The sequence below is a fragment of the Pygocentrus nattereri genome, chromosome 2, assembly GCF_015220715.1.
Source record: "Pygocentrus nattereri isolate fPygNat1 chromosome 2, fPygNat1.pri, whole genome shotgun sequence".
Taxonomy (NCBI): Eukaryota; Metazoa; Chordata; class Actinopteri; order Characiformes; family Serrasalmidae; genus Pygocentrus; species Pygocentrus nattereri.
This window is the reverse complement of record NC_051212.1, coordinates 14,682,768-14,708,009: the sequence shown is the minus strand read 5'-3', so window position 1 is coordinate 14,708,009 and position 25,242 is coordinate 14,682,768. Positions and strand designations below refer to the sequence as shown.

Sequence of the window (25,242 nt, the reverse complement as noted above, 5' to 3'; positions counted from 1 at the left end):
AAGGATGCCTTTGGATCCCTGAAAGGCTCAGTCATCACAAGCAAGGATGGGGCGAGGTTCACCACTTTGGGAACAACTGTGTGAGCAAGTAGTCCAACAGTTTAAGAGCAACGTTTCTCAACGTGCATTTCATCATCTACAGTCCATAATATCATCAAAAGATTCAGAGAATCGGGAGAAATCTCTGCAAGTAAGCGGCAAGGCAGAAAACCAACAGTGAATGCCCGTGACCTTCAATCCCTCATGCGGCACTGCATTAAAAACCGACATCATTCTGTAACGGATATTCCCACATGGGCTCAGGAACACTTCAGAAAACCATTGTCAGTAAACTCAGTTCGTCGCTCCAGCTACAAGTGCAAGTTAAAACTTTGCCATGCAAAGCAAAAGCCATATATCAACAACACCCAGAAACACCGCTGGCTTCTCTGGGCCCGAGCTCATCTGAGATGGACTGACACAAAGTGGAAAAGTGTCCTGTGGTCTGATGAGTTCACATTTCAAATTGTTTTTGGAAATCATGGACGTCGTGTCGGCCAAAGAGGAAAAAGTCCGGATTATTATCAGCCCAAAGTTCAAAAGCCAGCATCTCTGATGGTGTGGGGGTGTGTTAGTGCCCATGGCATGGGTAACTTGCACATCTGTGAAGGCACCATTAATGCTGAAAGGTACTTACAGGTTTTGGAGCAACATATGCTGCCATCCAAGCAACGTCTTTTTCAGGGACCTCCCTGCCTATTTCAGCAAGACAATGCCAAGCCACATTCTGCACGTGTTACAACAGCGTGGCTTCATAGTAAAAGAGTGCGGGTACTAGACTGGCCTGCCTGCAGTCCAGACCTGTCTCCCATTGAAAATGTGCGGCACATTATGAAGCACAAAATACGACAACGGAGACCCTGGACTGTTGAGAAACTGAAGTTGTACATCAAGCAAGAATGGGAAAGAATTCCACCTACAAAGCTTCAACAATTAGTGTCCTCAGTTCCCAAAGTGTTATCAGCATCCAATTCAAAATGGACATATATTTTCAAAAAACAATAAAATTTCTCAATTCCAGCATTTCATATGTTGTCTTTGTAGTATTTTACTTAAAAATATGGTTTACATGATTTGCATATTTTTCATTCTATTTGCATTTTGCACAGTGTCCCAACTTTTTTGCAAATGGGGTCATATATTAATAGTGTTCTTTGTTAATGATATTGGTAATTTGCTTATGCTGATATAGATCCTATTAGATACATGCCAGTGTGATGACTGTAGATGTATTTTTCACTTAGATTTAGGTTTGAAATGCTCTTTAAGACTCATTAAATCCTCCTGTCATAACAGCTAATATTTCATTTAAATGCATCATATCCTCTTTTTCTCTCTCTACTTTAGTGCTGATTGTCCTCATCCACAGTGGACAAGCTGATCAAACTGATGGTAAATCATTCACATGTTCATGAACTGGAATATTATTATATTTTATTTGCCTACATATTCATTTGTACATACAATTTAAACCTTACATGTAATAGATGAATATGAAAAGTTGCTCAAATTAGTGAAATCACAAGTGTTATGGTTATTGTATGTTTCAGATCAGTGTAATAATAAATTAAGATGATCTTCTAGATATTTAGTGGATCAGTGTAGAAAGATGTTTTTCCTTTAAGGATAGATGTTTTTTGTTGGGTGTTTACAAATAAGCCAAAGCTTATAATAAAAAAAAGTCCAAGCCATTAGGAAAATATTCATAGGCAAGACTGTAAAAGCCTTACTAAGTCATGGGGACAAGTTAATTATCTTGGTCCCATGCCTTAATAAGTCATGTCAATGCATTAGGCTCTCATTTGCACACGTTACTGAGGTGTGGCCATGTATTATTTTTATTTATATGAGATGTCACCAGCAGGGCTCAGTACGCATGCAATAAAGCCAGCAAGTTCAGGCTCACAAATAAAAAGAAGCTGCTTGGTGTTCAAAGATACTGATTTAATCAGTAGAGGAGTGACAGTTCAGCCGTGTAAGAACTATTTTGTTGATTTAGGTTTGCTTTAGTTGTGTTTAGTAGCCTGTGGCAACTTAAAGTTAAATATTCTCATTTGATGCTTCATTGTGCAGCCCAAATTCACAAAATATAGACAGATACTCTTAAAAGTAGTTTTGCCAATCAGTTTGATTTCGAGACTTTTCAGAAGATGCCTTGATGCTTATGATTCGCATAAAAACGTATGCGGCACAGTTGCTCATCTGTGGGTGTTTCAATCGTGTACGTTATATGAAACAAGTGTGGATCTGATTTAGATGCATTTTTTTTCAGTAAATCATAAAGTTTTTTAAATCCTGTCATGAAGATGTAAAACTTGAGCTGCATAGTTAGTTTACATTGCATATATTGTTTCTTTACAAAGGTGGAGAAGAAAGTGCACCAAGTTCAGGGAAAGATCCAGGTACAGCTTATATTGGGTTCACAGGTTTGTAGGTAGGACAGTTTCTTAGCTTGTCACCGTCATAGATTATAGATTAAGTTATTAATGCAACTTTATCTTGCATGTTCATTAATGTAAAGCAAGAAGATCAATGTATTGTTAGTAACTTGCATATATGTACAGAAAGATGCAGAAAGCACAGTAACTTGTTTTCAGGCTTTTAAAAGTTATATATCTGAGTATTTCAATACTACATGATCAAAGCATAAACTTTCAACAACGAGAAGTTTTTACATTTTATATGTTCAAATGTTTGAGTAACACATTTTTTGTTATATCCATAAAAATTCACTGACAAACCAGTATATTCAGAACTCCTACCATCCGTTGTTACCTGCAGACAGGCACTTACACTCAGTGGCCATTTTATCAGAAACACTTATCATATAGGTGCACATTAAAGGAGCGTATAAACTGGACAGAGACTGATGGGCTACAGTCGGTCAGTGTAGACCTACAAATGCACCTTTATGTAGGTGTTACTGTAGTACCCTGTAAAAAGGGGAACAATGAAATCACAAACACTCCAGCATCTCGTCTCGTCTCGTCTTTATCTTGAATGAACTCAATCAAATTTAGGATATTTTATCCACAGGTTACATATCCACATTTGCTGTCCATTTTAACCATTAATCCACTTAAAACAAAACAATAAACAAAAACATCTTTTATCTTTTTTTCTATTAAGCCTCTTCAAAATATAACTCATATGCTAGAGTATTGTTACAATATGCATTAATAATGACATTTGGACGCTTCCATTTTACCATTTAAAAGCATGTAAGAGACTTCAGTAACATTTTAGTATCAGCTGTATTCTAATTCAAAAGCTCTCAGATCACAGTAACAACAGAATTTCTTCTTTTCCTGACATTAACATTCAACAAGTTCTTATGTGACAAAAACATGGTTTTTAACTTTATATGCATTGTAACAAATGAGCACACGCTGTACTCTCATTCAGCAGCGGCGTGGGTGCCTCGTGGTGCTTTGCTACCTATGGAGCCCAGCGAACTCCTACTTGCCACCATAGACTCATTTAACTTAATTTCAACGGTTTTCTAGTGACAAAATACTGTTTAGAGAGGGTTTTACACTGGATTACTCTGTTTTTCACAAGAAACATTCACGTTTTATGTGTTTTTACCTGTAAAAAGGGGAACAATGAAATGACAAACACTCGCAGCGAGAGCGCCCCGCAGGTTGAAACAGGCATGAGCAATCGATAATCCTTTCAATCCAGTGTATAAGCCACTACTAACAGAAAACAGATAAAACAGATGAATTTCTTACTGTACAAAATCATATTTTGTTTTTCATCCAAAATCTTTTTAACATTTTTAACGTTTAAAACTAGATACAATACATGTATAAGAAAATCAAAGTAGTGAAGATACAAGAAAAAAACCTCAATTTCTAACCCTCTTTTTATTCTGTCTTAATTTGTATAACAGTCTTTTTGTTCCTTTCAAAGAGCCGATGAATTGCAGTGCTATTGTACTTACACGCTTAACCCTTTACATTACTGATAAAATGTCCAGTGAGTGGCCACTCAGTTTACACAGCAGGCGTAACTAATTACTGTAGTCTACTATGATCACTATTAACACAGTAGATGTGTTTGAAATATTTCTAAAGCATTTCATTTTTACTGCAAGCAGAATATAAACCAGTTGTGATGGTGTTTCAGAGCCGTGTCTACAGTGGAGGCTCTGTCACTCAGAGCTGTGGATCAGGCAGAGTAAACCAAACACAGCTGATACGTTTCAGTTTCTTTGTGCAGAAAGACAGACGTCAGCAGTTAATTTACAGAATAATTCTGCTGTAAACTGTAGAGAACTGCTGCACATTTACAGCAGAAACACTGCAGTGATCTACTGTCCTCCTTAAAGCAGTAGACTGCAGTAAAGAGTGATGCAGTAATTAGCTGTGATTTGCTGATTGTATTGTGTGAGAGTCTGCCTGTCTCTGAACGTTGTGGTGATAGAGGACAGAGCTTCCCATCATTCCTTGCAGTTTTTGTGACTGTGATTTTTGTCTTAACATGTAATTCTTACTGTAAATATACGTCTGAATGCAGTTTACATGTTTTGGTATTCTAGTCATGGTGGTGTTTTGTGTTTCAGTAACTGGACCAGCCTGTAAAGTTATAATACAGTATGGACGCCATAAATAAACAGAAGTTATTGTTATTTCACACTAAACCGTTTTAGCATGAAGAGTCAGTGCAGCTCCTGCTTTGAACTCCCAGCCACTATAAAGATGTAGAACTCTGCTCTGCTGAGCTGCTGTGTTATTCTAGTGTAAAACAAGCTTTAGTCTGATAAATCATCAGAGCTCAGAGCGGGGTGGGCTACTATGCTAGCTGACAACATGGATCAGAACAGATTTAGATGAGAACATGTTTGCAGAACAAATTAGTGAGTCATTATTTTATTATTTCTCTGTTCCACAGTTTCACTGAGTAACAATACAGGCTTATGCATTTTCATTCTTTTATCATTGTATTTGTTGATGGAAATTACAGTTTGTGTCAAAATGAATTGAAAATATTAAGAATTTTAAGACGAGTTTATGTTTAATTTCGCTTCACAAAATATTTGGTGGGTTGTGAGACAAACACTGCCTCTGCATGAGGACCCTGACCTGAAAAGGTTTGGCTTTAAAAGAATGCAGTTACTGTGGAGATAAAATGGGATTGGTTAAAAAAACAACACAGTAAAAAGTAAATAATACACATTGTTTTATGTTATATGTTATTAATATTAATAAATGTAAAAAGTACATGATTAGATAGATAGATAGTTCACTTTAGTAAATTCCTCCAAACTGTTTCTTTGCATAATCTCTCCTGATATTTTTGTGGATAAACAATGCCACTGCTCAAAATGCACATTCATTAGGTCAGTATCAGGTCAGTATCAGGGCCGCCAGTCCTGCAGCTCAGTGGAGACCCTGTGCTCACATGCTAAATGCTTCTACACACACAAGCCAGCTTTACTAAAAGAGGCACTAATTACAGACAGTCTACTGACACTGTGGCCTGCAGGGGTCGCTAATGTAGTGGCTCATCTACTAACTATACTAATTGACATAACATACTGACATATGGTATAGTACATTTAGTTTGACCTGTGATGAAACAAAAACAGTACAAAGACAAAATATTAAATATTTCAATTTGGTCTTATTATATTATTAACTTCATTGTTTTTGTTGTAAATTTACCCTAATTCTGAAACTGATGCCTGAAATACGCTCCAGACCTGTTGGGGCAATTTAACACCAGAAACATTTTAAAAGAAGTGATGTAATCATGTTAACATGTCCTCTAAAGGTGACAAAAACAAACAAACAAAAGAAAGATCTCCATTTTTATACATCATCTAAACAGCAGCTGTCCTTTACATCCTGTCAAAACTGAATGATGGATGAATCAACAGAAATGGTCTGATATGAAGAACTGCATTATGTTAACTTACATTAAAGATAAGGAGTATTTTTGCTTTAACCTGGCCCTAGGTAAAAAGTAATTGCCCCCTTCTACTAAATCAACCAGTAAACCAAATTAACTTGACTGCTGGGATCAATTTGATTAGCCACACCCAGGCAAGATTACTGCCAGACCTGTTGACTCTAAATGTCACTTAAATAGAACCTGTCTGGCAACGTGAAGAAGGCTAGAACGTCTCAGGAATGACATGATGCCCCATCTAAAGAGACTCAAATATGGATATGAAACACACTCACTGAAATGAACCAGTCTGGAGTGGGTTACAAAGTTGTTGCTAAGGCTCTGGGACTCCAGCAAATGTAAAACCTGGAGGCCTCAGTTGTCAGTTAAAGTCCATGACACTGTGCAAAAATGGCATCCATGGGAGAGTTGCAAGATGCAAACAATTACTGACCAAAACAAACAAAAAAAAAAAACACAAAGGCTTGTCCAGCATTTGCCAAAAAATATCTAGATGAGCCCCAAGACTTTTGGGATCACATTCTGTGGGCTGATTAGTCAAAGGTGGAACTTTTGGAAAACATGAGTCCTGTTACATCTGGCGTAAAGCTACCAGCACATTCCACCATTAGAGAATCATACCATTACCAGCACTCAAACATGGTGGTGGTAGTGTGTGTGACCTAAAGCTCTAGCGCAGTGGGGTTATGCAGCAGGACAATAATCTGAAGCACATCAGCAAATCCACCTCTGAATGGCTCAAAGAGACATAAACTTAAGGTTTTGGAGCGACCGAGTCAAAGTGCTGACTTGAATCCCATTGAGATGCTGTGACAAGATGTTAAATGGGCAGTTCATGTTCGAAAAATCACACAGTGCAGCCGAATTAAAGCAGTTCTGCTGTTTTAAGAGTGGGTCAAAATTCCTCCACTTCGATGTAAAAGACGCATCACAAGTTATCACAAACGTTTGATTGTAGTCGTTATTGCCAAAGTTGACACAACCAGATATTAGGTTTTGGGGGCAATTACTTTTTCACAATAGTTTGGTTGATAGGTTAGGTCGGTCACATGGTATTGGTATTGAATAAATCTTTATCTTCAATAAAGGAGGGATCATTTAAAAGCTGCATTTTGTGTTTACTTGTGTTGTCTTTGTTTTAGAATGTAAAAATAGAAGTAGAAGAAATCGGGTGAGGGGCAAATACTTTTTCACAGCACTGTAGAAATCATCTTTATCTGAATTATCTGTTCTGAGGATTTCTTTCTCTCCACAGAGACACCAAAACCTGCGGTGTCCATACAGCCTGATGATCAGGTGTTCAGAGGAGAGACTGTCACTCTCAGATGTGACATACAGGGAGGAGGAGTCTCTAACTGGCAGTACAGCTGGTTTAAAGATGGTTCATCCACTCCTGTCAGGAATGAACAGCAGTACAGAATCAGCTCTGTTACAGCGTCTGACAGAGGAACATACACCTGTAGAGGAACAGAGAGAGGAACATCACGCTACTCACACACCAGTGATCCTGTTACACTGACTGTATCAGGTGAGTGTGAAAAAGTTTTCAGCTCACTTAATACTTAACTAATGAATCAGAGCTTAATAAAACGTCTTCATTACATTGAATGATTTTTTTTTCAGCTTTTTTTTTTATTGAGAAGTAATATCAAATATCACATTCAACAAATCCCATACAGAATTGTGCAAAATGCATACATCGAGCTGCAACATTCGTAGAATATTAAAAGAAGAATATACTCCTCAGTTTTATGTTTATTCTCAAACAAACCAAGACTAACAAAAAAACAGGCAAACATTACACAAACACACACACTCAGGGGGGGGGGGGGGGTACTAACCAGTCGGCATAAATGGAAGTGCATTAAAATATTCTAGAAATGGATTCCATTTTAAGTAAAATGCTGTAGTATTACCTCTGACAGTAAACCTTATTTTCTCTAATCTTAGAAAATGTAAGACATCTTGGAGCAGCAACGAAAAAGATGGTTGGATTGGTGATTTCCATGCCAATAGAATCCGACGTCTTGCCAATAAGGATGTGAAGGCGAGGACAGTCAGTTGAAGTCGGGACACGGAGGGGAAACCATTTGTTAGGCCAAAGATAGCAATAAAGGGACAGGGAGTTTTAAAACTTGAGACATTGTGTCAAAATAACGGGACCAAAAATTAAATAATGATGGGCAGAGAAAAAACATATGACTTAAGTTGCATGGTGAGGCGTCGCATTTGTCACAGCGATCACTGAACGAATTGGGGTAAAACCTCGCCAATTGAGATTTAGATCGGTGAACTCTATGCAAAACCTTAAACTGTATTAACTGGAGTTTTGCACAGGGTGCGCAGGTGCGAATTTGTCTTAAGGCTTCGTCCCAACACTGCTGAGAAAGTGTAATACCCAGCTCCTGTTCCCAGGCGCTTTTGACCTTATCATTGGAGTGATTGTCCAAAGCCATAATGTGGAAGTATATTTTGGAAACAAGACCTTTAGAACTGTGATTTAAATTCAACAGATCGTCCCAAGACTGATCGGTAGTGGGGCAAGTGTGGGTTTGAAACTGAGAGGAAACAAAATGCCTTATTTGAAAATATCTGAACATATGTGAAGAGGGCAGTCCGAACTCTGAAACTAATTGAACAAATCTGGAAAGAATACTATTTTTATAGAGATCCCTGAGGGATCTAATACCTTTATCATGCCAGATTCTGAAAGCAGCATCATGTAAACTCGGGGGAAATAAATGATTATTCAATATAGGCATCCTATGGGATGGAGCTAAGAATTTAAAATATTGCCTAAATTGACCCCAAATTTGGAGAGTAGCGATTACCAGGGGGTTGGAGGAATGATTAACATATCTAATTGGTATCGGAGAGGTAAGTAATACGAGTAGGGAGGAAGAGGGACAGGAACGAGACTCCAACTCCCACCAACCCCGCCCAGTAGCCTAAAGCAGTTTTTCAATATTTGTTGCCCAGTAGTAAAATAAAAAGTTTGGAAGGGAAAGACCACCATCAGAAACAAAATTTTGTAACACAGATTTTCTGACCCTGGGGGGATTTCCATCCCAAATAAATGATGCAATTAACTGGTCGAGCGCTTTGAAAATTTTTTTAGGTAAAAATAGTGGGATAGTCTGGAATAGAAAAAGAAAGCGAGGTAATACATTCATTTTAATTACATTGATTTTAGCTATTAATGTCAAGGGGAGAGCTCTCCATCTTTGAAAGTCCAACTTAAGCTTATCCATGAGCAGGGAGTAGTTAGCATCAAAGAGGGAGGGAAAAGTACGAGTTATATTTACACCAAGATACTTGAACCCGGAAGGAGAAAATTTAAAGGGTGTGGATGCCTGTGAAAGAGACCTTGCTGCTGGGTTAATCGGGAAGCATTCGCTTTTCTGCAGATTCAATTTGTATCCAGAAAAAGAGCTAAATCTGTTAAGCAATGCCAGGATGGAAGGAAAACAACTCTCTGGATCTGTGACATATAGTTATAAATCGTCCGCATATAAGGATAATTTCATTTCAGAACCAAAACAGGAAATTCCCCGGAAAGAATCAAGAGAGTTCAATGCAATGGAGAGGGGCTCTATAGCAAGTGCAAAAAGTAGAGGAGACAGAGGACAGCCCTGTCTCGTTCCACGAAACAGAGGGGAAAAATCTGACCTGACCCCGTTAGTGCACACGCTAGCTTTAGGAGAGGAGTATAACAATTTTATCCATAAATTGTCCTTGAATCCGAATTTATACAACACATTGAATAAATAATTCCATTCCATTCCAAATGCCTTTTCAGCATCCAAAGAGACAAGAACCTCAGGAGTAAGGGTTGATCCCTTTGTGAAAATAACATTAAGAAGTGTTCGTGTGTTAAAGAAAAGCTGTCGCCCTTTAATGAAGCCATTTTGAGCTGAAGATATTATATTGGGGAGAACAGCTTCCAAACGTAGAGCCAGAGCTTTAGCTAAAATTTTAATGTCTGTGTTTAGTAGTGACAGAGGCCTGTAGGAAGCACAAGATGTAGGGTCCTTGTCTTTTTTCAATAACAAAGATATTGAAGCTTGTGTCATAGACTGTGGCAGTGACCCAACCCCCAGCGACTCCTCAAAAACTGCCAGAAGGAGAGGCCCAAGCTTTTTCTCTAATTTTTTTAAAAATTTGAGCGGAAATCCATCCGGGCCTGGTGCCTTGTTAGTTTGCATAGTTTTAATGGCCGCTCGGATTTCATCCAAAGTCAGAGGAGACTCAAGCTCCTGTGCCAATGCGTGGTCAACTGTTGGAAACTCAAGCTCATTAAAGAATGCTGACATTGCTGAATCATCCGAAAGAGATTCAGATTTATATAGGTCTGAATAATATGATTTGAAAACTTGGTTGATTGACAGAGAATCTGAGGAAAGTGTACCTCCTGAATCCATCACTTTAGGAATTATACGAGAGGCTGCTCATCTCCTTAGTTGATGTGCTAAAAGCCTGGAAGGTTTATCACCGTTTTCGTAATAGTTACAACGAGCATGACGTATTAAGGGCTCTGCTTCTATAGTTGTTATTAGGTCATTTTCAGTTTGTAGAGCAATTCTGTTTTTAAACAATGCGGGCGATGGGGAGAGAGCGTTAAGCCTGTCCAACTCGGCAATCCCCAACATCAGGGCCTGAAGTTTTAGTCTCTGTTGTTTTTTAGAAAAGGCGGTGTAGGAAATAATTTGTCCACGTAAGTATGCTTTGAGAGTCTCCCAAAGAAGCGAAGGCGAGGTTGTACTTTTCTTATTGTTAAGTAAAAATTCATCAATGGTGGAAAAGATGAATGTATTAAAAGTCTCATCTGATAGGAGTAAGGAATCAAATTTCCAAGCTGGCAAAACAGTTGGGCGGCAGGAAAACTTTAAATTTAGAGTGAGTGGAGAATGGTCTGAGATTACGATGGGGTGATATTCTGTGGAGTCTATTTGTGGAGTAAAAAAGTTATCAATAAAAAAATAATCAATACGTGAATAGGTCTGGTGCGGGTGTGAGTAAAAGGAAAATTGTTTGATTTTTGGATTGAGATATCGCCAGGGATCTATAACATTATTTTTTGTAATGAAGTCTGAGATTGACCGTGAGGATAGAGACTGGGAGAGAACTCGGGGATTAGAATGATCCAAGATAGGGTCCAAAATACAGTTGAAGTCCCCACCCATAATCAAATAGTAGGTGTTAATGGAAGGGATAGAGCTAAACAGACTGTTCATAAAGCTTGGGTCGTCAAAGTTGGGGGCATAAATATTTACTAAAAGCACAGGAGTGTTGTATAACGAACCCAGGACAATTATATATCTACCGTTAGCATCCGAAATAGTTTTATCAATACTAAGTTGGATCCCGTTTTTATTCAGTATTGCGACCCCTCTAGTTATCCATGTGTGTTTCTTGTAAAAAAACGATGTCCGCATTTAAACGTTTCAGATGAGTGTAAACTTTTAAACGTTTAACTGGCTTATTCAACCCTCTAACGTTCCAACTCAGAAATCTGACAGAGGTACCGTTTTCATTCGTTTTGCGTATCATTTAACTAAAAACAGATAATATATAGAAAATAAACGTTTGAATAGAATAAAACCGGCCGGCTGGGGAAGGGGAAAGGACACAAAACAGGACCAACACACAGACACACACACAAACACAGAGAATAAATCCGCCCACAAACAGAACCCACCCAATGTCCTCGACCTAAACAAAACAGAGGACCAGCAAGACTCCACCAGGAGCCAACCCTGAACAAGCCACGCCCCCGACTGCGAGACATGGTATGGAACAACAGGCAGTATCCGCGGAGCTGTAGTAATAGTTACTGCACCCAGTATAAAATAACGAACAGACGAAAATGATGGTGCACAACAGTAATAGAATTAAACTGTAACCACAAATATTGAAGATGAATTCTAGCTAAACACTAGCAAAACCATAAACAAGACTGAGACTTGGAAAGTCACCAAAACAGGATGTTATACTAATGCCACATCGACTTTACTTCTTTAGTTTGGAGATGAACTTCATGGCCTCGTCAGGAGAGGTGAAGTCATGATGCCTCCCATCGCTTGTTATCCGGAGACGTGCAGGATAAAACAGTCCGTACCGAACTCCCTCGATGCCCCGAAGCTGTTTACGAGCTTCGTTGAAAGCTGCACGAGCCCTCGCAGTTTTTTGTGTAAAATCCGGAAAAACAGAGAATTCAATGTTATTGGCTGCAGCTCGCTGTTGACCCCTCCTGGCTTTCGAAAGGATATCGGCACAGTCTGCATAGTTGTGAAGCCTCGCGATGATGGGCCGCGGTGCTCCACCAGGTTTCGGTTTGGGTGCCAGAGAACGGTGGGCTCTTTCCACAAGAGGAGTTTTTTCCAAGTTAAACGCTTCCATAAGAAGCTTAGAAACTGCCGCGTTGGTCAGTGAAAAAGAGTCGTCCTCCGGGATTCCCATAATCTGAAGGTTTTGGCGGCGGGACCTGGCTTCCAAATCCTCACATCTATCCTCGAGCCGGGTCACATCCTTGGTCAGGGTCTCGACTGTAGCCCGAAGCGCAGACGTTTCGTCGGTACATGCAGACAGAGCATGCTCAATGCCCGACACTGTATTTTTAATGCCGCCGAAGTCCATTTTTAATGCTGCAAAGTCCCGCATTATTTCAGCTTTCATAACTGTAAGCTCAGATCTGAGCTTAGAGTGGTGGTCATCTAGAATTGTCTGCATTTTGGTGATGACAGCCCGAATCAGCTTGGATTTCAGAGCTGAAATGTCCACAGAGGCAGTACCTGCCGAAGCAGACGCACCCGCCATAGGTGATGCAGCATGTGCTGGAGACGATGCAGCGCTCGCCATAGGCCGAATAAGCGACTGCGTGGAGGTTGTCAATTTGCTCGACTTAGGAGGCATTTCGGAGTTTGCACTTATTGAAAAATAAAGTCACGTAAATATTCAGTATAGTAGGAAAGAAAAAGGTGCAGTAAAGATAGAAATGTAAAAATTTCTCCGCGGAGGCTACAAAACACCCAACTACTCCATACCACGCCGGAACCGGAAGTCCATTACATTGAATGATTATTAATACTTAACTAATGAATCAGAGCTTAATAAAACGTCTTCATTACATTGAATGATTATTAATACTTAACTAATGAATCAGAGCATAATAAAACGTCTTCATTACATTGAATGAGTATTAATACTTAACTAATAAATCAGAGCTTAATAAAACGTCTTCATTACATTGAATGATTATTTAGAAGTTTAAAAACAATATTAAGCTTCTTTCAGAACTGGTCTATAATTTTATACAGACTTCAGCTCAGGGCAGGAGACTCTTCTGAAATGGTGTTTGGAAGATTTCTTCTACCCTAATATGTACTCTGTCCCAAGAAAGTGCCAATTCTTTTACACTGCCAGAAAGCATGAAAAAATGTTCCTCTTTCAGTTTTACATTTAAAACACAAATTAGATCTACCTGGAAACATCTTCTGTAAGCAAACAGGTGTAAAATATATCCCATTCATGAATTTAAAATTAAGCTCATGAACACCAGATGAGGAACATTTGGGAAACAAGTCTTTACAAACATTGCACCAGTCCTCTTCTGTGATTGGTTGGCCCAAGTCCCTCTCCCAGCCTCCTCTCAGACTGTCTGATGATGGTTTAACATGGTTTAGCAAAATGCCATAAATTGGTGAAATCACCCCTCTAGCCTGGCTTTTCTTAACTAGCAACTCTTCAAGGTCGGTTAATTCCTTTCTGAATCTCCCATCCTTAATAGTTGAGATGATCAGGTGACGAACCTGGAGATATTTTAAAAAGTCTGACCTAGGTAACTCGTACTCTTCTTGCAGTTGTATAAACGATCTGAGCAAACTTCCAGAAAACATGGGAAATGTTTTAATCCCTCTGTCAAACCAAACTGAGAGTCCAGAGCTATTCAGCTGAAAAGATAAATCTGGGTTATGGGCCAGGGGGGACAATAATGAAAGACAATGAGGGATATTAAGATATTTCTTAGCATCTTAGCAGACCATGGAAACGCATTCCATGAAGCTCTCCATGCTGTTCTTGAGCTAAGCTGAAGGCCACATGAAGTTTGGAGGACTGTAGCGATTGACTCTGCAGAAAGTTGCAGACCTCTACGCACTATACGCCTTAGCATCTGCTGACCCCACGCTGTCATTTTACATGGCCCACCACTTCGTGGCTGAGCTGCTGTTGTTTCACTTTGTTATAATACCACTGACATTTGACTGTGGAATATTTAGTAGTGAGGAAACTTCACGACTGGACTTGTAGCACAGGTGGCGTCAGATCACGGTACCATGCTGGAATTAACTGAGCTCCTGAGAGCGACCCATTCTTTCACTAATGTTTGTACAAGCAGTCTGCAGGCCTAGGGGCTTGGTTTTATACACCTGTGGCCATGGAAGTGATTGAAACTCCTGAATTCAATTATTTGGATGGGAGAGTGAATACTTTTGGCAATATAGTGTATGTTAGCTATGTAACTTTATCCACATTATTTACAAATACTATACAGATACTGTTAAGGTTTACTTTAAAATGACCTAATATTCATCTAAAATGTTGTTAAATATCTGATAAAAAGCTACAGCTACCAGAAACAGTGGAAACAAACATTGTCTGCTCAATCAAATAGTGGAACAATTCAAGAATAACGTTTTTCAAAATAAAATAGCATATAACTTTTGTTTTTCATCATCTATGGTACAGAATATCATTAAACAACTCAGAGAATATGGTGAAATCTCTGTATGCAAGGGACAAGGCCAAAATACTGTATTTGCTGGCTGTGAACTTTGGGCCATCAGGTGGTGCTGCATTTAAAACAGACATGATTCTATAGTAGAAATCACTGCATGGGCTTAGAAAAACTTCTGCCGTTTACTGTCTGTGAACACAGTTTATCACTGCATCCGCAAATGCAAGTTAAATGCACAGAAGAAACTGTACATAAACAGGATCCAGAAATGCTGCCACCTTCTCTGGGCCTGAGCTCATTTAGAATGGACTGAGACGAAGTGGGAATGTGGCCAGAAAAATCTACATTTAAGATTCTATTTGGAAATCATGGACACTGTGTCCTCTGGACTACAGACCACTCAGCTTGTTATCAATGCACAGCTCAAAAGCCAGTATTCCTAATGGTATAGGGGTGCATTAGCACACATGACATGGGTGACGTGCACATCTATGAAGGCACCGTTAATGCTGAACAATATATACATGTTTTGGCATATTTCTGTTTTTTTCAGAGAAGCCTTGTTTATTTCAGCAAGACAATGTCAAACCACAGTCTGCACATATTACAACAGCTTTGCTCAGTATTAAAAGAGTAAAGGTGCTAAACTGACCTGCCTGCTGTTCAGAACAGTCACTAAAACATTTGGCACATTATAAAATGAAATATACGAAATATACAACACAGGAGACCCTGAACTGATGAGCAGCTGAAATCCTATACCAAACAAGAATGGGAAAACCTTTCACTTTAAAAACTACAGCAAGTGGTCTCCTTGGTTCCCAAACGCTTACAGAGCATTGTTAAAAGAGGAGAGGATACCCAGTGGTAAACATGCCAATGTCCCTTTTTGAGAACACGTTGGCATCAAATTCAAAATTTCAAAAAATTAATATTTTTCAAAAAAACAAAATTTCTCAGTTTAAACATTTGATATGTTGTCTTTAGTATTTTGCTTTAACAATATGGTTTATATGATTTCCACATCATTGTGTTTGTATTAGTAATGCTATGAATTATGTGTGGCATAATGTGCCAAAATGCAGTGAAATCAGTACAGAATAGACTAGTGGATCATTTACTAAGAGAATAATAGAAAACCATATTATTAAAGTATTAAACTATTATAAGCAGACCTACAGTAAGATGTGTTCATTCAGCAGCTCAACAAAGGCAGCTGCCCTGTACGTTACATACAGGAATGAACAGCCTATGAACAGCTAACTAAAGTGTTTCACCTTATTCATTTCGTTTCCTTTAAACAACGTGGGAATTGTTTCTTGGTTGATTTCTGTCTGCAGTGATTTTAGTCTAAATCTAATCTAAATTCAGTCAAGACAGAATCATCAACTGGAGAAAGAAAAATCACTGACTAGTCTGAATATCTTCATTAGTTATTAACATGAATAATGTGTTTATTACTTATGTTATTAGTTAATGTGTTATCTTCATCATTACTTAACAGTATTTGTGCCCCCTACAGTGAAGTGATACACTATTATACAGAGTTCACATATAATACATGGAGGATCCTTTGAAAAATAAAACACCATATATGTCACATTGAACTTTATTAAGAAAGAAGTAAATAACAAGTGAACAAATAACATGTTACACAAACATGAAATACACAATAAAACATCAACTAATCAGTGTTTATCAAACTGAGTGTCAGATCACATCACCTCTCCACAGCTGTCTGACACAGTAAAGTGTAAATCAGCTCTTCCTCTGTTCACCTTACACAGCATAATAAACAATTTGAAACAAACTTTATTTTCTATAGTTTCCAATTAATCTAAATTACTCACAGCCTGCTAGCCTTGAGCTTACACAGTAGCCACAAGCTAATCCGCTAACAGTGAGCTAGCGCACCAGTTGTGAGGAAACATGTTAGCCACACACAAAGACGCTAGACTACACATAAGCTGCACTTACCAGGAGTGTGCTTTAGCACTTCTACTCAGTTCTGAAGTAAAGAATGGAGATTTTTAGGGAAGGTACTGTTTGCCCTCACTGTGGATCTGCCTTTAACACCTCATTACAGTCTATGAATGTAGATTCATTCATGTGTTACACGTAAAGATACTTTTCTAAATAAAAACATTATTTAACGGTATTCACTAATTATTTCATCAGTAACCAAACAGTGAAAAAGAAGGAAAGAAATAATTCACCACTTTACTTTGAAGGCTACAAACATCAGGAACCCATAAAGAAGTAATGCTGTATATATAACTTCACACTCCTGTTCAGTGAGGTGGTGATGCAGTCAAGTTAAAGTTTATTAATATAGTGCTTTTCACAACAGGCGTTATTGTAAAGCAGTTTACAGAAAAATCTGGGTCTGAGCCCCCATGAGCATCGCCAATGGCGACAGCGGCAAGAAAAACTCCCTAAAAGCAAAAGGAAGAAACCTTAGGAGAAACCAAGACTCAAAAAAGGGAACCCCTCCTCCTCCTCTGGTCGACACTGCAGAGCAAACAGTGACATGAGCAAAATGAACAGAGGAAAAGATTTTAACATTAGTATAAAATATTAAAATGCAGAAATGGGGAAAAACAGGTGAAGCAGTTAAATAGTTCAAATCTGTGCAGCAGCTTCAGGAGGGTCAGTTCATGCAGGTGAGGTCTGCACAACACTGCTCAGCAGGAAGCTCCATGGTGGTCAAACAGGTCCAGAAGGCTGGCGAGCAGTGGGCACCCGATCAAGGCAGAAGAAGCAACAGCATCAGATCCACAGGACAGGCAGCTGTTCAACTCAGGAAAGAAATCACAGAGTTAGTTTGTAAAGAGTGACAGATCATAGCATACAGTGTTAACAGAGAGCAGCAGAGACTCCGGCAGGTCGAGCTTTCACAGCCTACCTAAAAGGGAGAGCCAGAAGGTAGCAGAGACATGAGGCTCCCTGAGAGGTCAGCGCCCCTCTGTTCTAACATCAACAAACATAAGAGAATGTGCGAGAGCAGCGGGACGACAGCGCCAACACTCCCAGTTTACTATCATACTCTATGACCATGAACCCCCAGATCTGTTATCTAACAGGAAAAACTAATGACTACACTCAGCATTCAGTTCCACAATTTAGCTCCTGTAAGAACATCATGAATAACTGATTTTAACTGATGATTCTGATACTTGAATTACTACATGACATAATATATTGATCCTGCATTAAGGCATTAATGAAACATGGTTACTTTATCAATATTCATGATGACTAATGATGTATTATATGTAACGATCACTCAGACATTAAATAATGCATGAATTAATGTTGTCATGTATCCTTATTGTAAAGTGTTATTGATAAACCTTAAATTAATCCAAGCTAAAGTTTCACCTTTGTTGGTGCAGCCCATTCAGAAACAATGACAGCAGATTTAAGGACTCATTAATAAAATACAGTGTATAAGACGATTGAACTACTGGAGATTATACCTGTAAAGGAAGGCAGTCAACAGAGCCGCGTTACTCAGAGACCAGTGATGCTGTTACACTGACTGTACCAGGTGAGTAACGTCTCAGTCACAAAGTCTTTCTGTTGTTATTACTTTGAAACACTGAACTGCTTTTAATGCTCTGCTTCTAAATGTTACACATGCAGTTTATTCACAAGACAGTAAATTGTGTATAACTGACAGCATCTTCCACACCAAACGCATTTTTTCAGACATCAAAAGTATTTTTTTCACCCTCTATTTACTTTTGTGAACTCACTGTTGACAAAACCTCACTGACCAAACACGGTCACCTCTGCTTTTGGAATGACTGTAGTCGAGCTGATGGAGCAGCTGAGGTCCAGCTAAAATAACTTTTTCACAAACACTAAAAGCCTCAGAATCTCTGAAAACAGAAAACAGTCAGAAGAAACGGCTTCATCTTAGAATTTATAATCTAGATTTTATTCTAAATCGATTGGAGATGCACCGCTTAACTTTAAACATAGATGAAGCTACAGACACAAAACACATATCAGACCATTCAGCAGACGCAGCTCAAACCAAGTAGCGTGACGTCATCGAGTGGTGACGTCAGCATCAGTACGTAATTTGGCTGGAATATCACCCAAAGTCTTGATATTATTGCTCTGCTCTTTGCCCTTCATATTCCAACAATGGGTTAAAACAGTGACATGATTCACAGATCATGCTGACCATCATGGCTCTGTGGAGATTTCAGCTAGTAATCCAGTCAGTAATCCAGTTCAGAAATCCACCGTCCAGTGAAATCCACCTTGAAAAACACAGATAAATAATGAAAAGATAATAAGGGTGTAACGTGGAGCGAGGAGGCGCACGCACATGCTGAGATAAGCAGGATTTATTAAGGGCAAATCCAAAATCAGGGAGCAGACAGTCCAGGGTCAGAGAGCCAATACGGAGAGATCGTGGGGCCGACATGACATATACCAGAATCAAACCAACTACACAGACAGAGATTGAAACAAAGCAAACATCAAACAAAGACCAATACAAAGACCAGCAAAAACAAAGGGCAGACTCAGGGCTTAAATACACATCAGGAAGACGAGGGACAGGTGAAAACAATCAGGGGCAGAGTCACCAAACAAGGGGCTAAACCAAAACATGAACACATGGACAGGACTGGGAGGAGCCGATCATGAAAAAGCGTGAAAATATTGTTTAAAGCTTAATAATATGTAAAAATCTGTTTTCATGATGTTCATAGGGTCTTCATGATGTTCATAGGGTCTTCATGATGGTCAGGAGCTAAATAGAAAGACTGAATGCTGAGTCACCGCCTCATAGAGGGCTCAGTTATATATTCAGCTTTACTAAAGCATCACTTCTTCATGGGTTCATGTCTGCGGCCCTTAAAGTAAAGTGGTGAAATATTACTTCTTTATCACTGTTAATGATGAAATAACAGACGAAAGCCATTAAGATTTTTTTTATTGTCTTTACAGTCTGTCAATGTTTCAAAAGAAATAAATACACACAACACTAATAGTAAAATGTTTTAGCTGCACATACAGCTCAGTAAACACAACAGCACAGTTGCAAATATGCGACATAGAACACAGACATTCCTGATACAATAGAAATAAGCAGCGCCTTGAAATGTGCCTGATGTTCAGTTTATTAGAACAACATGTGAGACTTTAAAATGGTTTTACTTGATCCATTCAGGCCACTTTCCTAGCAGCAAATAAACACTGAGCTAAAGCTTTATAATGTGACAAAATCAAAAAAATAAAAATATAAAATGTATTTTTGTTTTATTTAACACTAAACAATTTGAAACAAACTGTAATTGGAAACTATCCAAACTAATCTGAATTACTCACAGCCTGCTAGCCTTGAGCTTACACAGTAGCCACAAGCTAATCCGCTAACAGTGAGCTAGCACACCAGCTGTGAGGAAACATGTTAGCCACACACAAAGACGCTAGAGTACACATAAGCTGCACTTACAAGGAGTGTGCTTTAGCACTTCTACTCAGTTCTGAAGTAAAGAATGGAGATTTTTTAGGGAAGGTACTGTTTGCCCTCACTGTGGATCTGCCTTTAACACCTCATTACAGTCTATGAATGTATATTCATTCATGTGTTACACGTAAAGATACTTTTCTAAATAAAAACATTATTTAACGGTGTTCACTAATTATTTCATCAGTAACCAAACAGTGAAAAAGAAGGAAAGAAATAATTCACCACTTTACTTTGAAGGCTACAAACATCAGGAGCCCATAAAGAAGTAATGCTTTAGTAATGCTGTATATATAACTTCATACTCCTGTTCAGTGAGGAGCTAAAGTTTAACCTTTGTTGGTGCAGCCCATTCAGAAACAATGACAGCAGATTTAAAGACTCATTAATAAAATACAGTGTATAAGACGATTGAACTACTGCTTGTGTTGTAAAATGAAAAGCAGCTCTGATTCATCATTTCATACCAACAGGAAAACCCAAACCGACTGTGAGGGCGGATCCTCAGAGCTCTGTCTACACTGGAGACACAGTTACTCTGACCTGTGAGGTGGAGTCTACTGGATGGGAGTTTCTCTGGTACAAAGACTCTCACCCATTACAGCCTCAGAGTCCTGCAGATAAAGAGACCAACACAGAGTAACAGTGTCTGACGAAGGAACAGCAGAGTTTAAATGTGCAGCACGCAGGAAAAACTACTACTACGACTACAGTTACAAACGCTATGTCTACTACTACGTCTACACCACACATCGCAGTGCTCCAGCCGTGATCAGAGTTACAGGTTCGTCTGTTTTCTTGCCACAAATTTGACTTTAGAATAAATACAGGAGGCATTTCCTGTAATTTCATGTTCACTTATCCCATTATTCAATAACTATTTTCAAAACTCACATCTTCTGATTTCATATTTAAGTTCCAAATGTTTCTAAATTATTCGTCCTGTTTTTACAGCGAGACCAAAAGCTACAGTGACAATACAACCAGCTGATCCTGTGTTCATCGGAGAGACAGTCACTCTCACGTGTGATATAGGAAGTGGACATCATTGGCAGTATGACTGGGTTAAGGATAGTAAACCTCTCAGTGAAGCTCAACAGAGGAATGAATACACCATTTCTAATGTTGCTGCGTCTCATAGAGGAGATTATACCTGTAAAGGAAGACGGTCAACAGAGCCGCGTTACTCAGAGACCAGTGATGCTGTTACACTGACTGTATCAGGTGAGTAACGTCTCAGTCACAAAGTCTTTCTGCTGTTATTACTTTGAAATACTGAACTGCTTTTAATGCTCTGCTTCTAAATGTTACACCTGCAGTTTATTCACAAGACAGTAAATTGTTTGTGTATAACTGACAGAATCTCACACCAAACACGTTTTTTTGGACATCAAAAGTATTTCATTGACATTTCATAAGAATTTATAATCTAGATTTTATTTTAAATCGATTGGAGTTGCACCGCGTAACTTTAAACATAGATGAAGCTACAGACACGAAACACATATCAGACCATTCAGCAGACGCAGCTCAAACCAACTAGTGTGACGTCATTGAGCGGTGACATCAGCATCAGAGCGTAATTTGGCTGGAATATCACCCAAAGTCTCGATATTATCGCTCTGCTTTTTGCCCTTCACAGTCCAACAATGGGTTAAAACAGTGACATGATTCACAATCAGATCACTCATCAGACTCTGCTTCACCATCCAGAGTGATTTCATCCACCTGTGACCATCCAGCCAGACATCCAGCTCCAAAATCAGCCACAGCCCACTCTCTACTGCTCTATTACACCTCTGCTTTTAGCCTTCAGGTTATAAACAAACAGCGATGATTCACACACCAGAGCACGCAGAGGAACCAGCCATCACTCGCCAGAGTCAGAGAAACCAGCTCGAACATCACACAACCCAGAAATACAACACAAACTCCACCACAACCACTGTAAAACCTGCTATTAGCTCTCTGCTTTAGCCTTTTAATAAAAGGGTTAAAACAGTGATGCAATTCTCACATCACGCTGACCATCAAGACTCTGGAGATTTCAGACAGTAATCCAGTTCAGAAATCCACCATCCAGTGAAATCCACCTTCAAAAACACAGATCAATAATGAAAAGTGTGAAAATATTGTTTAAAACTTGATATTGAGCTCTGTCATTCAGTTTACATTGATTATTAAAAATATCTGATATTAAATATGAAACTTCATTAAAAATAAAGCCTGTCTTGCTGTGTATCAGTGTTTAGCACTCAGCTTGAAGCCCAGAGGACAATAAATCAATAAAGACATGGCCGATTTATGCTAATGTTGATTTTACTCATAATAACCAACAGAATGAACCACCATCAAAAGCCTATTCTAAATAAAAAGCTATTTTACCTGGAGTATTTTCAGTCTGTCTTCAGCTGTTTCCATCATACAGACACACTTTATAACTGCACATGTATTTGAGACCTGCTGGAGTCCTACCAGCTCCCTCTTGTGAGGAGAATCTTCAGCCTGATAACCACCAGTGTGAATTAGATACAAGCCAGTTCCTTGAGGTGCTTTTCATCCTAGAAAACAGCGCCAGCAGTGTGTGGGATGTAGATTTACTCCGAGAAGTTTCCTTTAAAAATCATCCAGAATTAAAATGAAGGTTTAAATTGAACTTTTCTGTTTAAAACAGGTTTAAAGTTCATGCAAATGAATTAACAGATAAACCAGTACAACGTTACAATAAAGGTCCATGAAAAAGCGTTTAATGTGTAAATAATCATTCATTCATACACGTAATACATCATGAGTCATCATGAATATTCATAAAGTAACCATGTGTCATTAATGCTTTAATGCAGGAGCAATTTATTAATTCATGTAGTAATTAAATTACCAATATCATCAGTTAAAATCAGTTGTCATGATGTTCATAAGGTCTTCATGATGTTCATAAGGTCTTCATGATGGTCAGGAGCTAAATAGAAAGACTGAATGCTGAGTCACCGCCTCATAGAGGGCTCAGTTATATATTCAGCTTTACTAAAGCATCACTTCTTCATGGGTTCATGTTTGTGGCCCTCAAAGTAAAGTGGTGAAATATTACTTCTTTATCACTGTTAACGATGAAATAACGGACGAAAGCCATTCATTAAGATTTTTAAAATTGTCTTTACAGTCTGTCAACTTTTTGTGGCCCTCACCAAGTGGGAGCACAACCCACTACTTTAATTTCAAGCGCTCTGCTGTTGCACCCCTTATACTTTAAACTGAAGGGCACACAGAACCAAGATGAGACGGATGCAGTAGAAGGGCTTTTATTTTCTCGATGACTTAAACAGAATTCACTGTCTCTGTAACAAGACTAAAAAATACAATTTATTATTTCGAATCTCAATTTACAAATACTATTTAAAATTTACACAACAGCGACTTTAAAAGTTGGCTAAAGTCAATGAGCATGAGATAACGCCGTTACCCTGAGGGAGGCAGCTACAGTGGCTATGCAACAATAGCAGTAATGCTGTCTTAAATATAGACTCTTTGTGTGCTTTTGTTGTGGCACAGAGTTGAAGAAAGCAGCTCATGTTAGCTACAGATGTACTCATACAAATTACTGATTTTATATAGACTATTTATCAGCGTATCTACAGGACAAGAGGAACGCACGCGTGTGTTCTTGTGTTTATTATTTTTTCAGGAGTGGCACTACCCATTTACTGAGGCGAATCCCACTGGCATGTGGATAAAGACGCTGAGGAACTGCTCTGAGAAACAGCTCAACTTTAATAGATGCCGACAGCTGTTACATTATTATTGATGAAACCACAGTCAAGGACAGTCTAACCTTCGCTAATATTTATGGTCCTAATACAGACTCTCCAGCATTCTTGCATTTACTTTTCACAGAGATATCTAAATTTCCTAATTCCTCCCTTGTTCTTGGTGGGGATTTTAATATAGTCTTAAATGCATGTGTGAATTTCTCATCAGCACATTCTAGTACAATCAGTCACTCAAACAATACATGTTAGATTTTGGACTGGTGGATATTTGAAGATCACAGAACCCTAACAGTAAAGAATTTACATATTACTCCCCACACCATAAATCATCCTAACTAATAATTCCATTTCACACAGAATAATTGACTCTGACATTAGCAGTATCATCTCAGATCATGCTCCTATTAACATTTCTTTTTTTGTAGAACATAAAGCTCTACCCCCTCCATGAAGGTGCTTTAACACCGCTCTACTTAACCTCTTAAACTCCAAGCCTATTTTTGCCAATTTTCGCCTGAAATGACATACCCAAATATTAATGCTTTTTACTCAAATATTATATAATCCAGAGGCAATTTTAAGAAGTATTATTACTCAAAAGCCTTTACAAAATTAATTGAAAATACTTGAAATGATTGAAATTAAACTATAATGGCCAAAATATGGTAAAAATAGGAAAAAAAACAGGCGCTTTTCAAAATTTCTTTTTTTGTTTTAGATTTTAGGGACCATAAACTGAAGAGGTCATGTCCATGAAATGTTTTTGCAGTTCCATATTTTGCCCCTTGGGGTCAAATTTTTACCATGTAAAATTTTAAACTGATTACCCTCACTGATCAGAAGTTATTCACTCTAGAGTAGATAGTGTACATACATGTCTGTGTACATTTCTCCAGGTGTCCCTTTGAAGTCTCCAAAGGACCACAACCTCTCCAAATTGAAAAAAACTAATTTTCTAACAATTTTTGCAGGAAAAAAAGTGTTTATGTATTACCTTCTCTTGATGGCAACATCCTATGGTGTATTTCTTTACATTATTTGACATAATTTTGTTATAACAACAATTTCAACTGTATTATAAAAGCCAAATAATTATGTTCAGCTGTGTTTACTGTGGTATTCTCTATGGCGTTCTCCGTGCCTGCTGCGCTCTTGGCGTGCTATCCATGGCTAATCTTCCTGTTAATATCCCGCCTCCCCTGTTGCGAGTCCGCCTAACATGACACCTGGTTGGTCGACAGGTTTGATTGACGTGTCGTTGGAAAGGGGAGAATCTCAGCTTTACGAGCACGTGT

The 25,242-nt window shown here is 38.6% G+C and overlaps 1 protein-coding gene across 1 annotated transcript in view; it reads left to right on the top strand.

The window, feature by feature from the left end:
- Positions 1-25,242, top strand: part of LOC108415343 (carcinoembryonic antigen-related cell adhesion molecule 5-like) — a 653,433-nt gene that overhangs the window by 385,808 nt on the left and 242,383 nt on the right. The window contains exon 6 of the mRNA XM_037547406.1: positions 7,211-7,483. Coding sequence (XP_037403303.1) covers positions 7,211-7,483 — 273 coding nt within the window. The remainder of the gene's footprint in view (positions 1-7,210; positions 7,484-25,242) is intronic.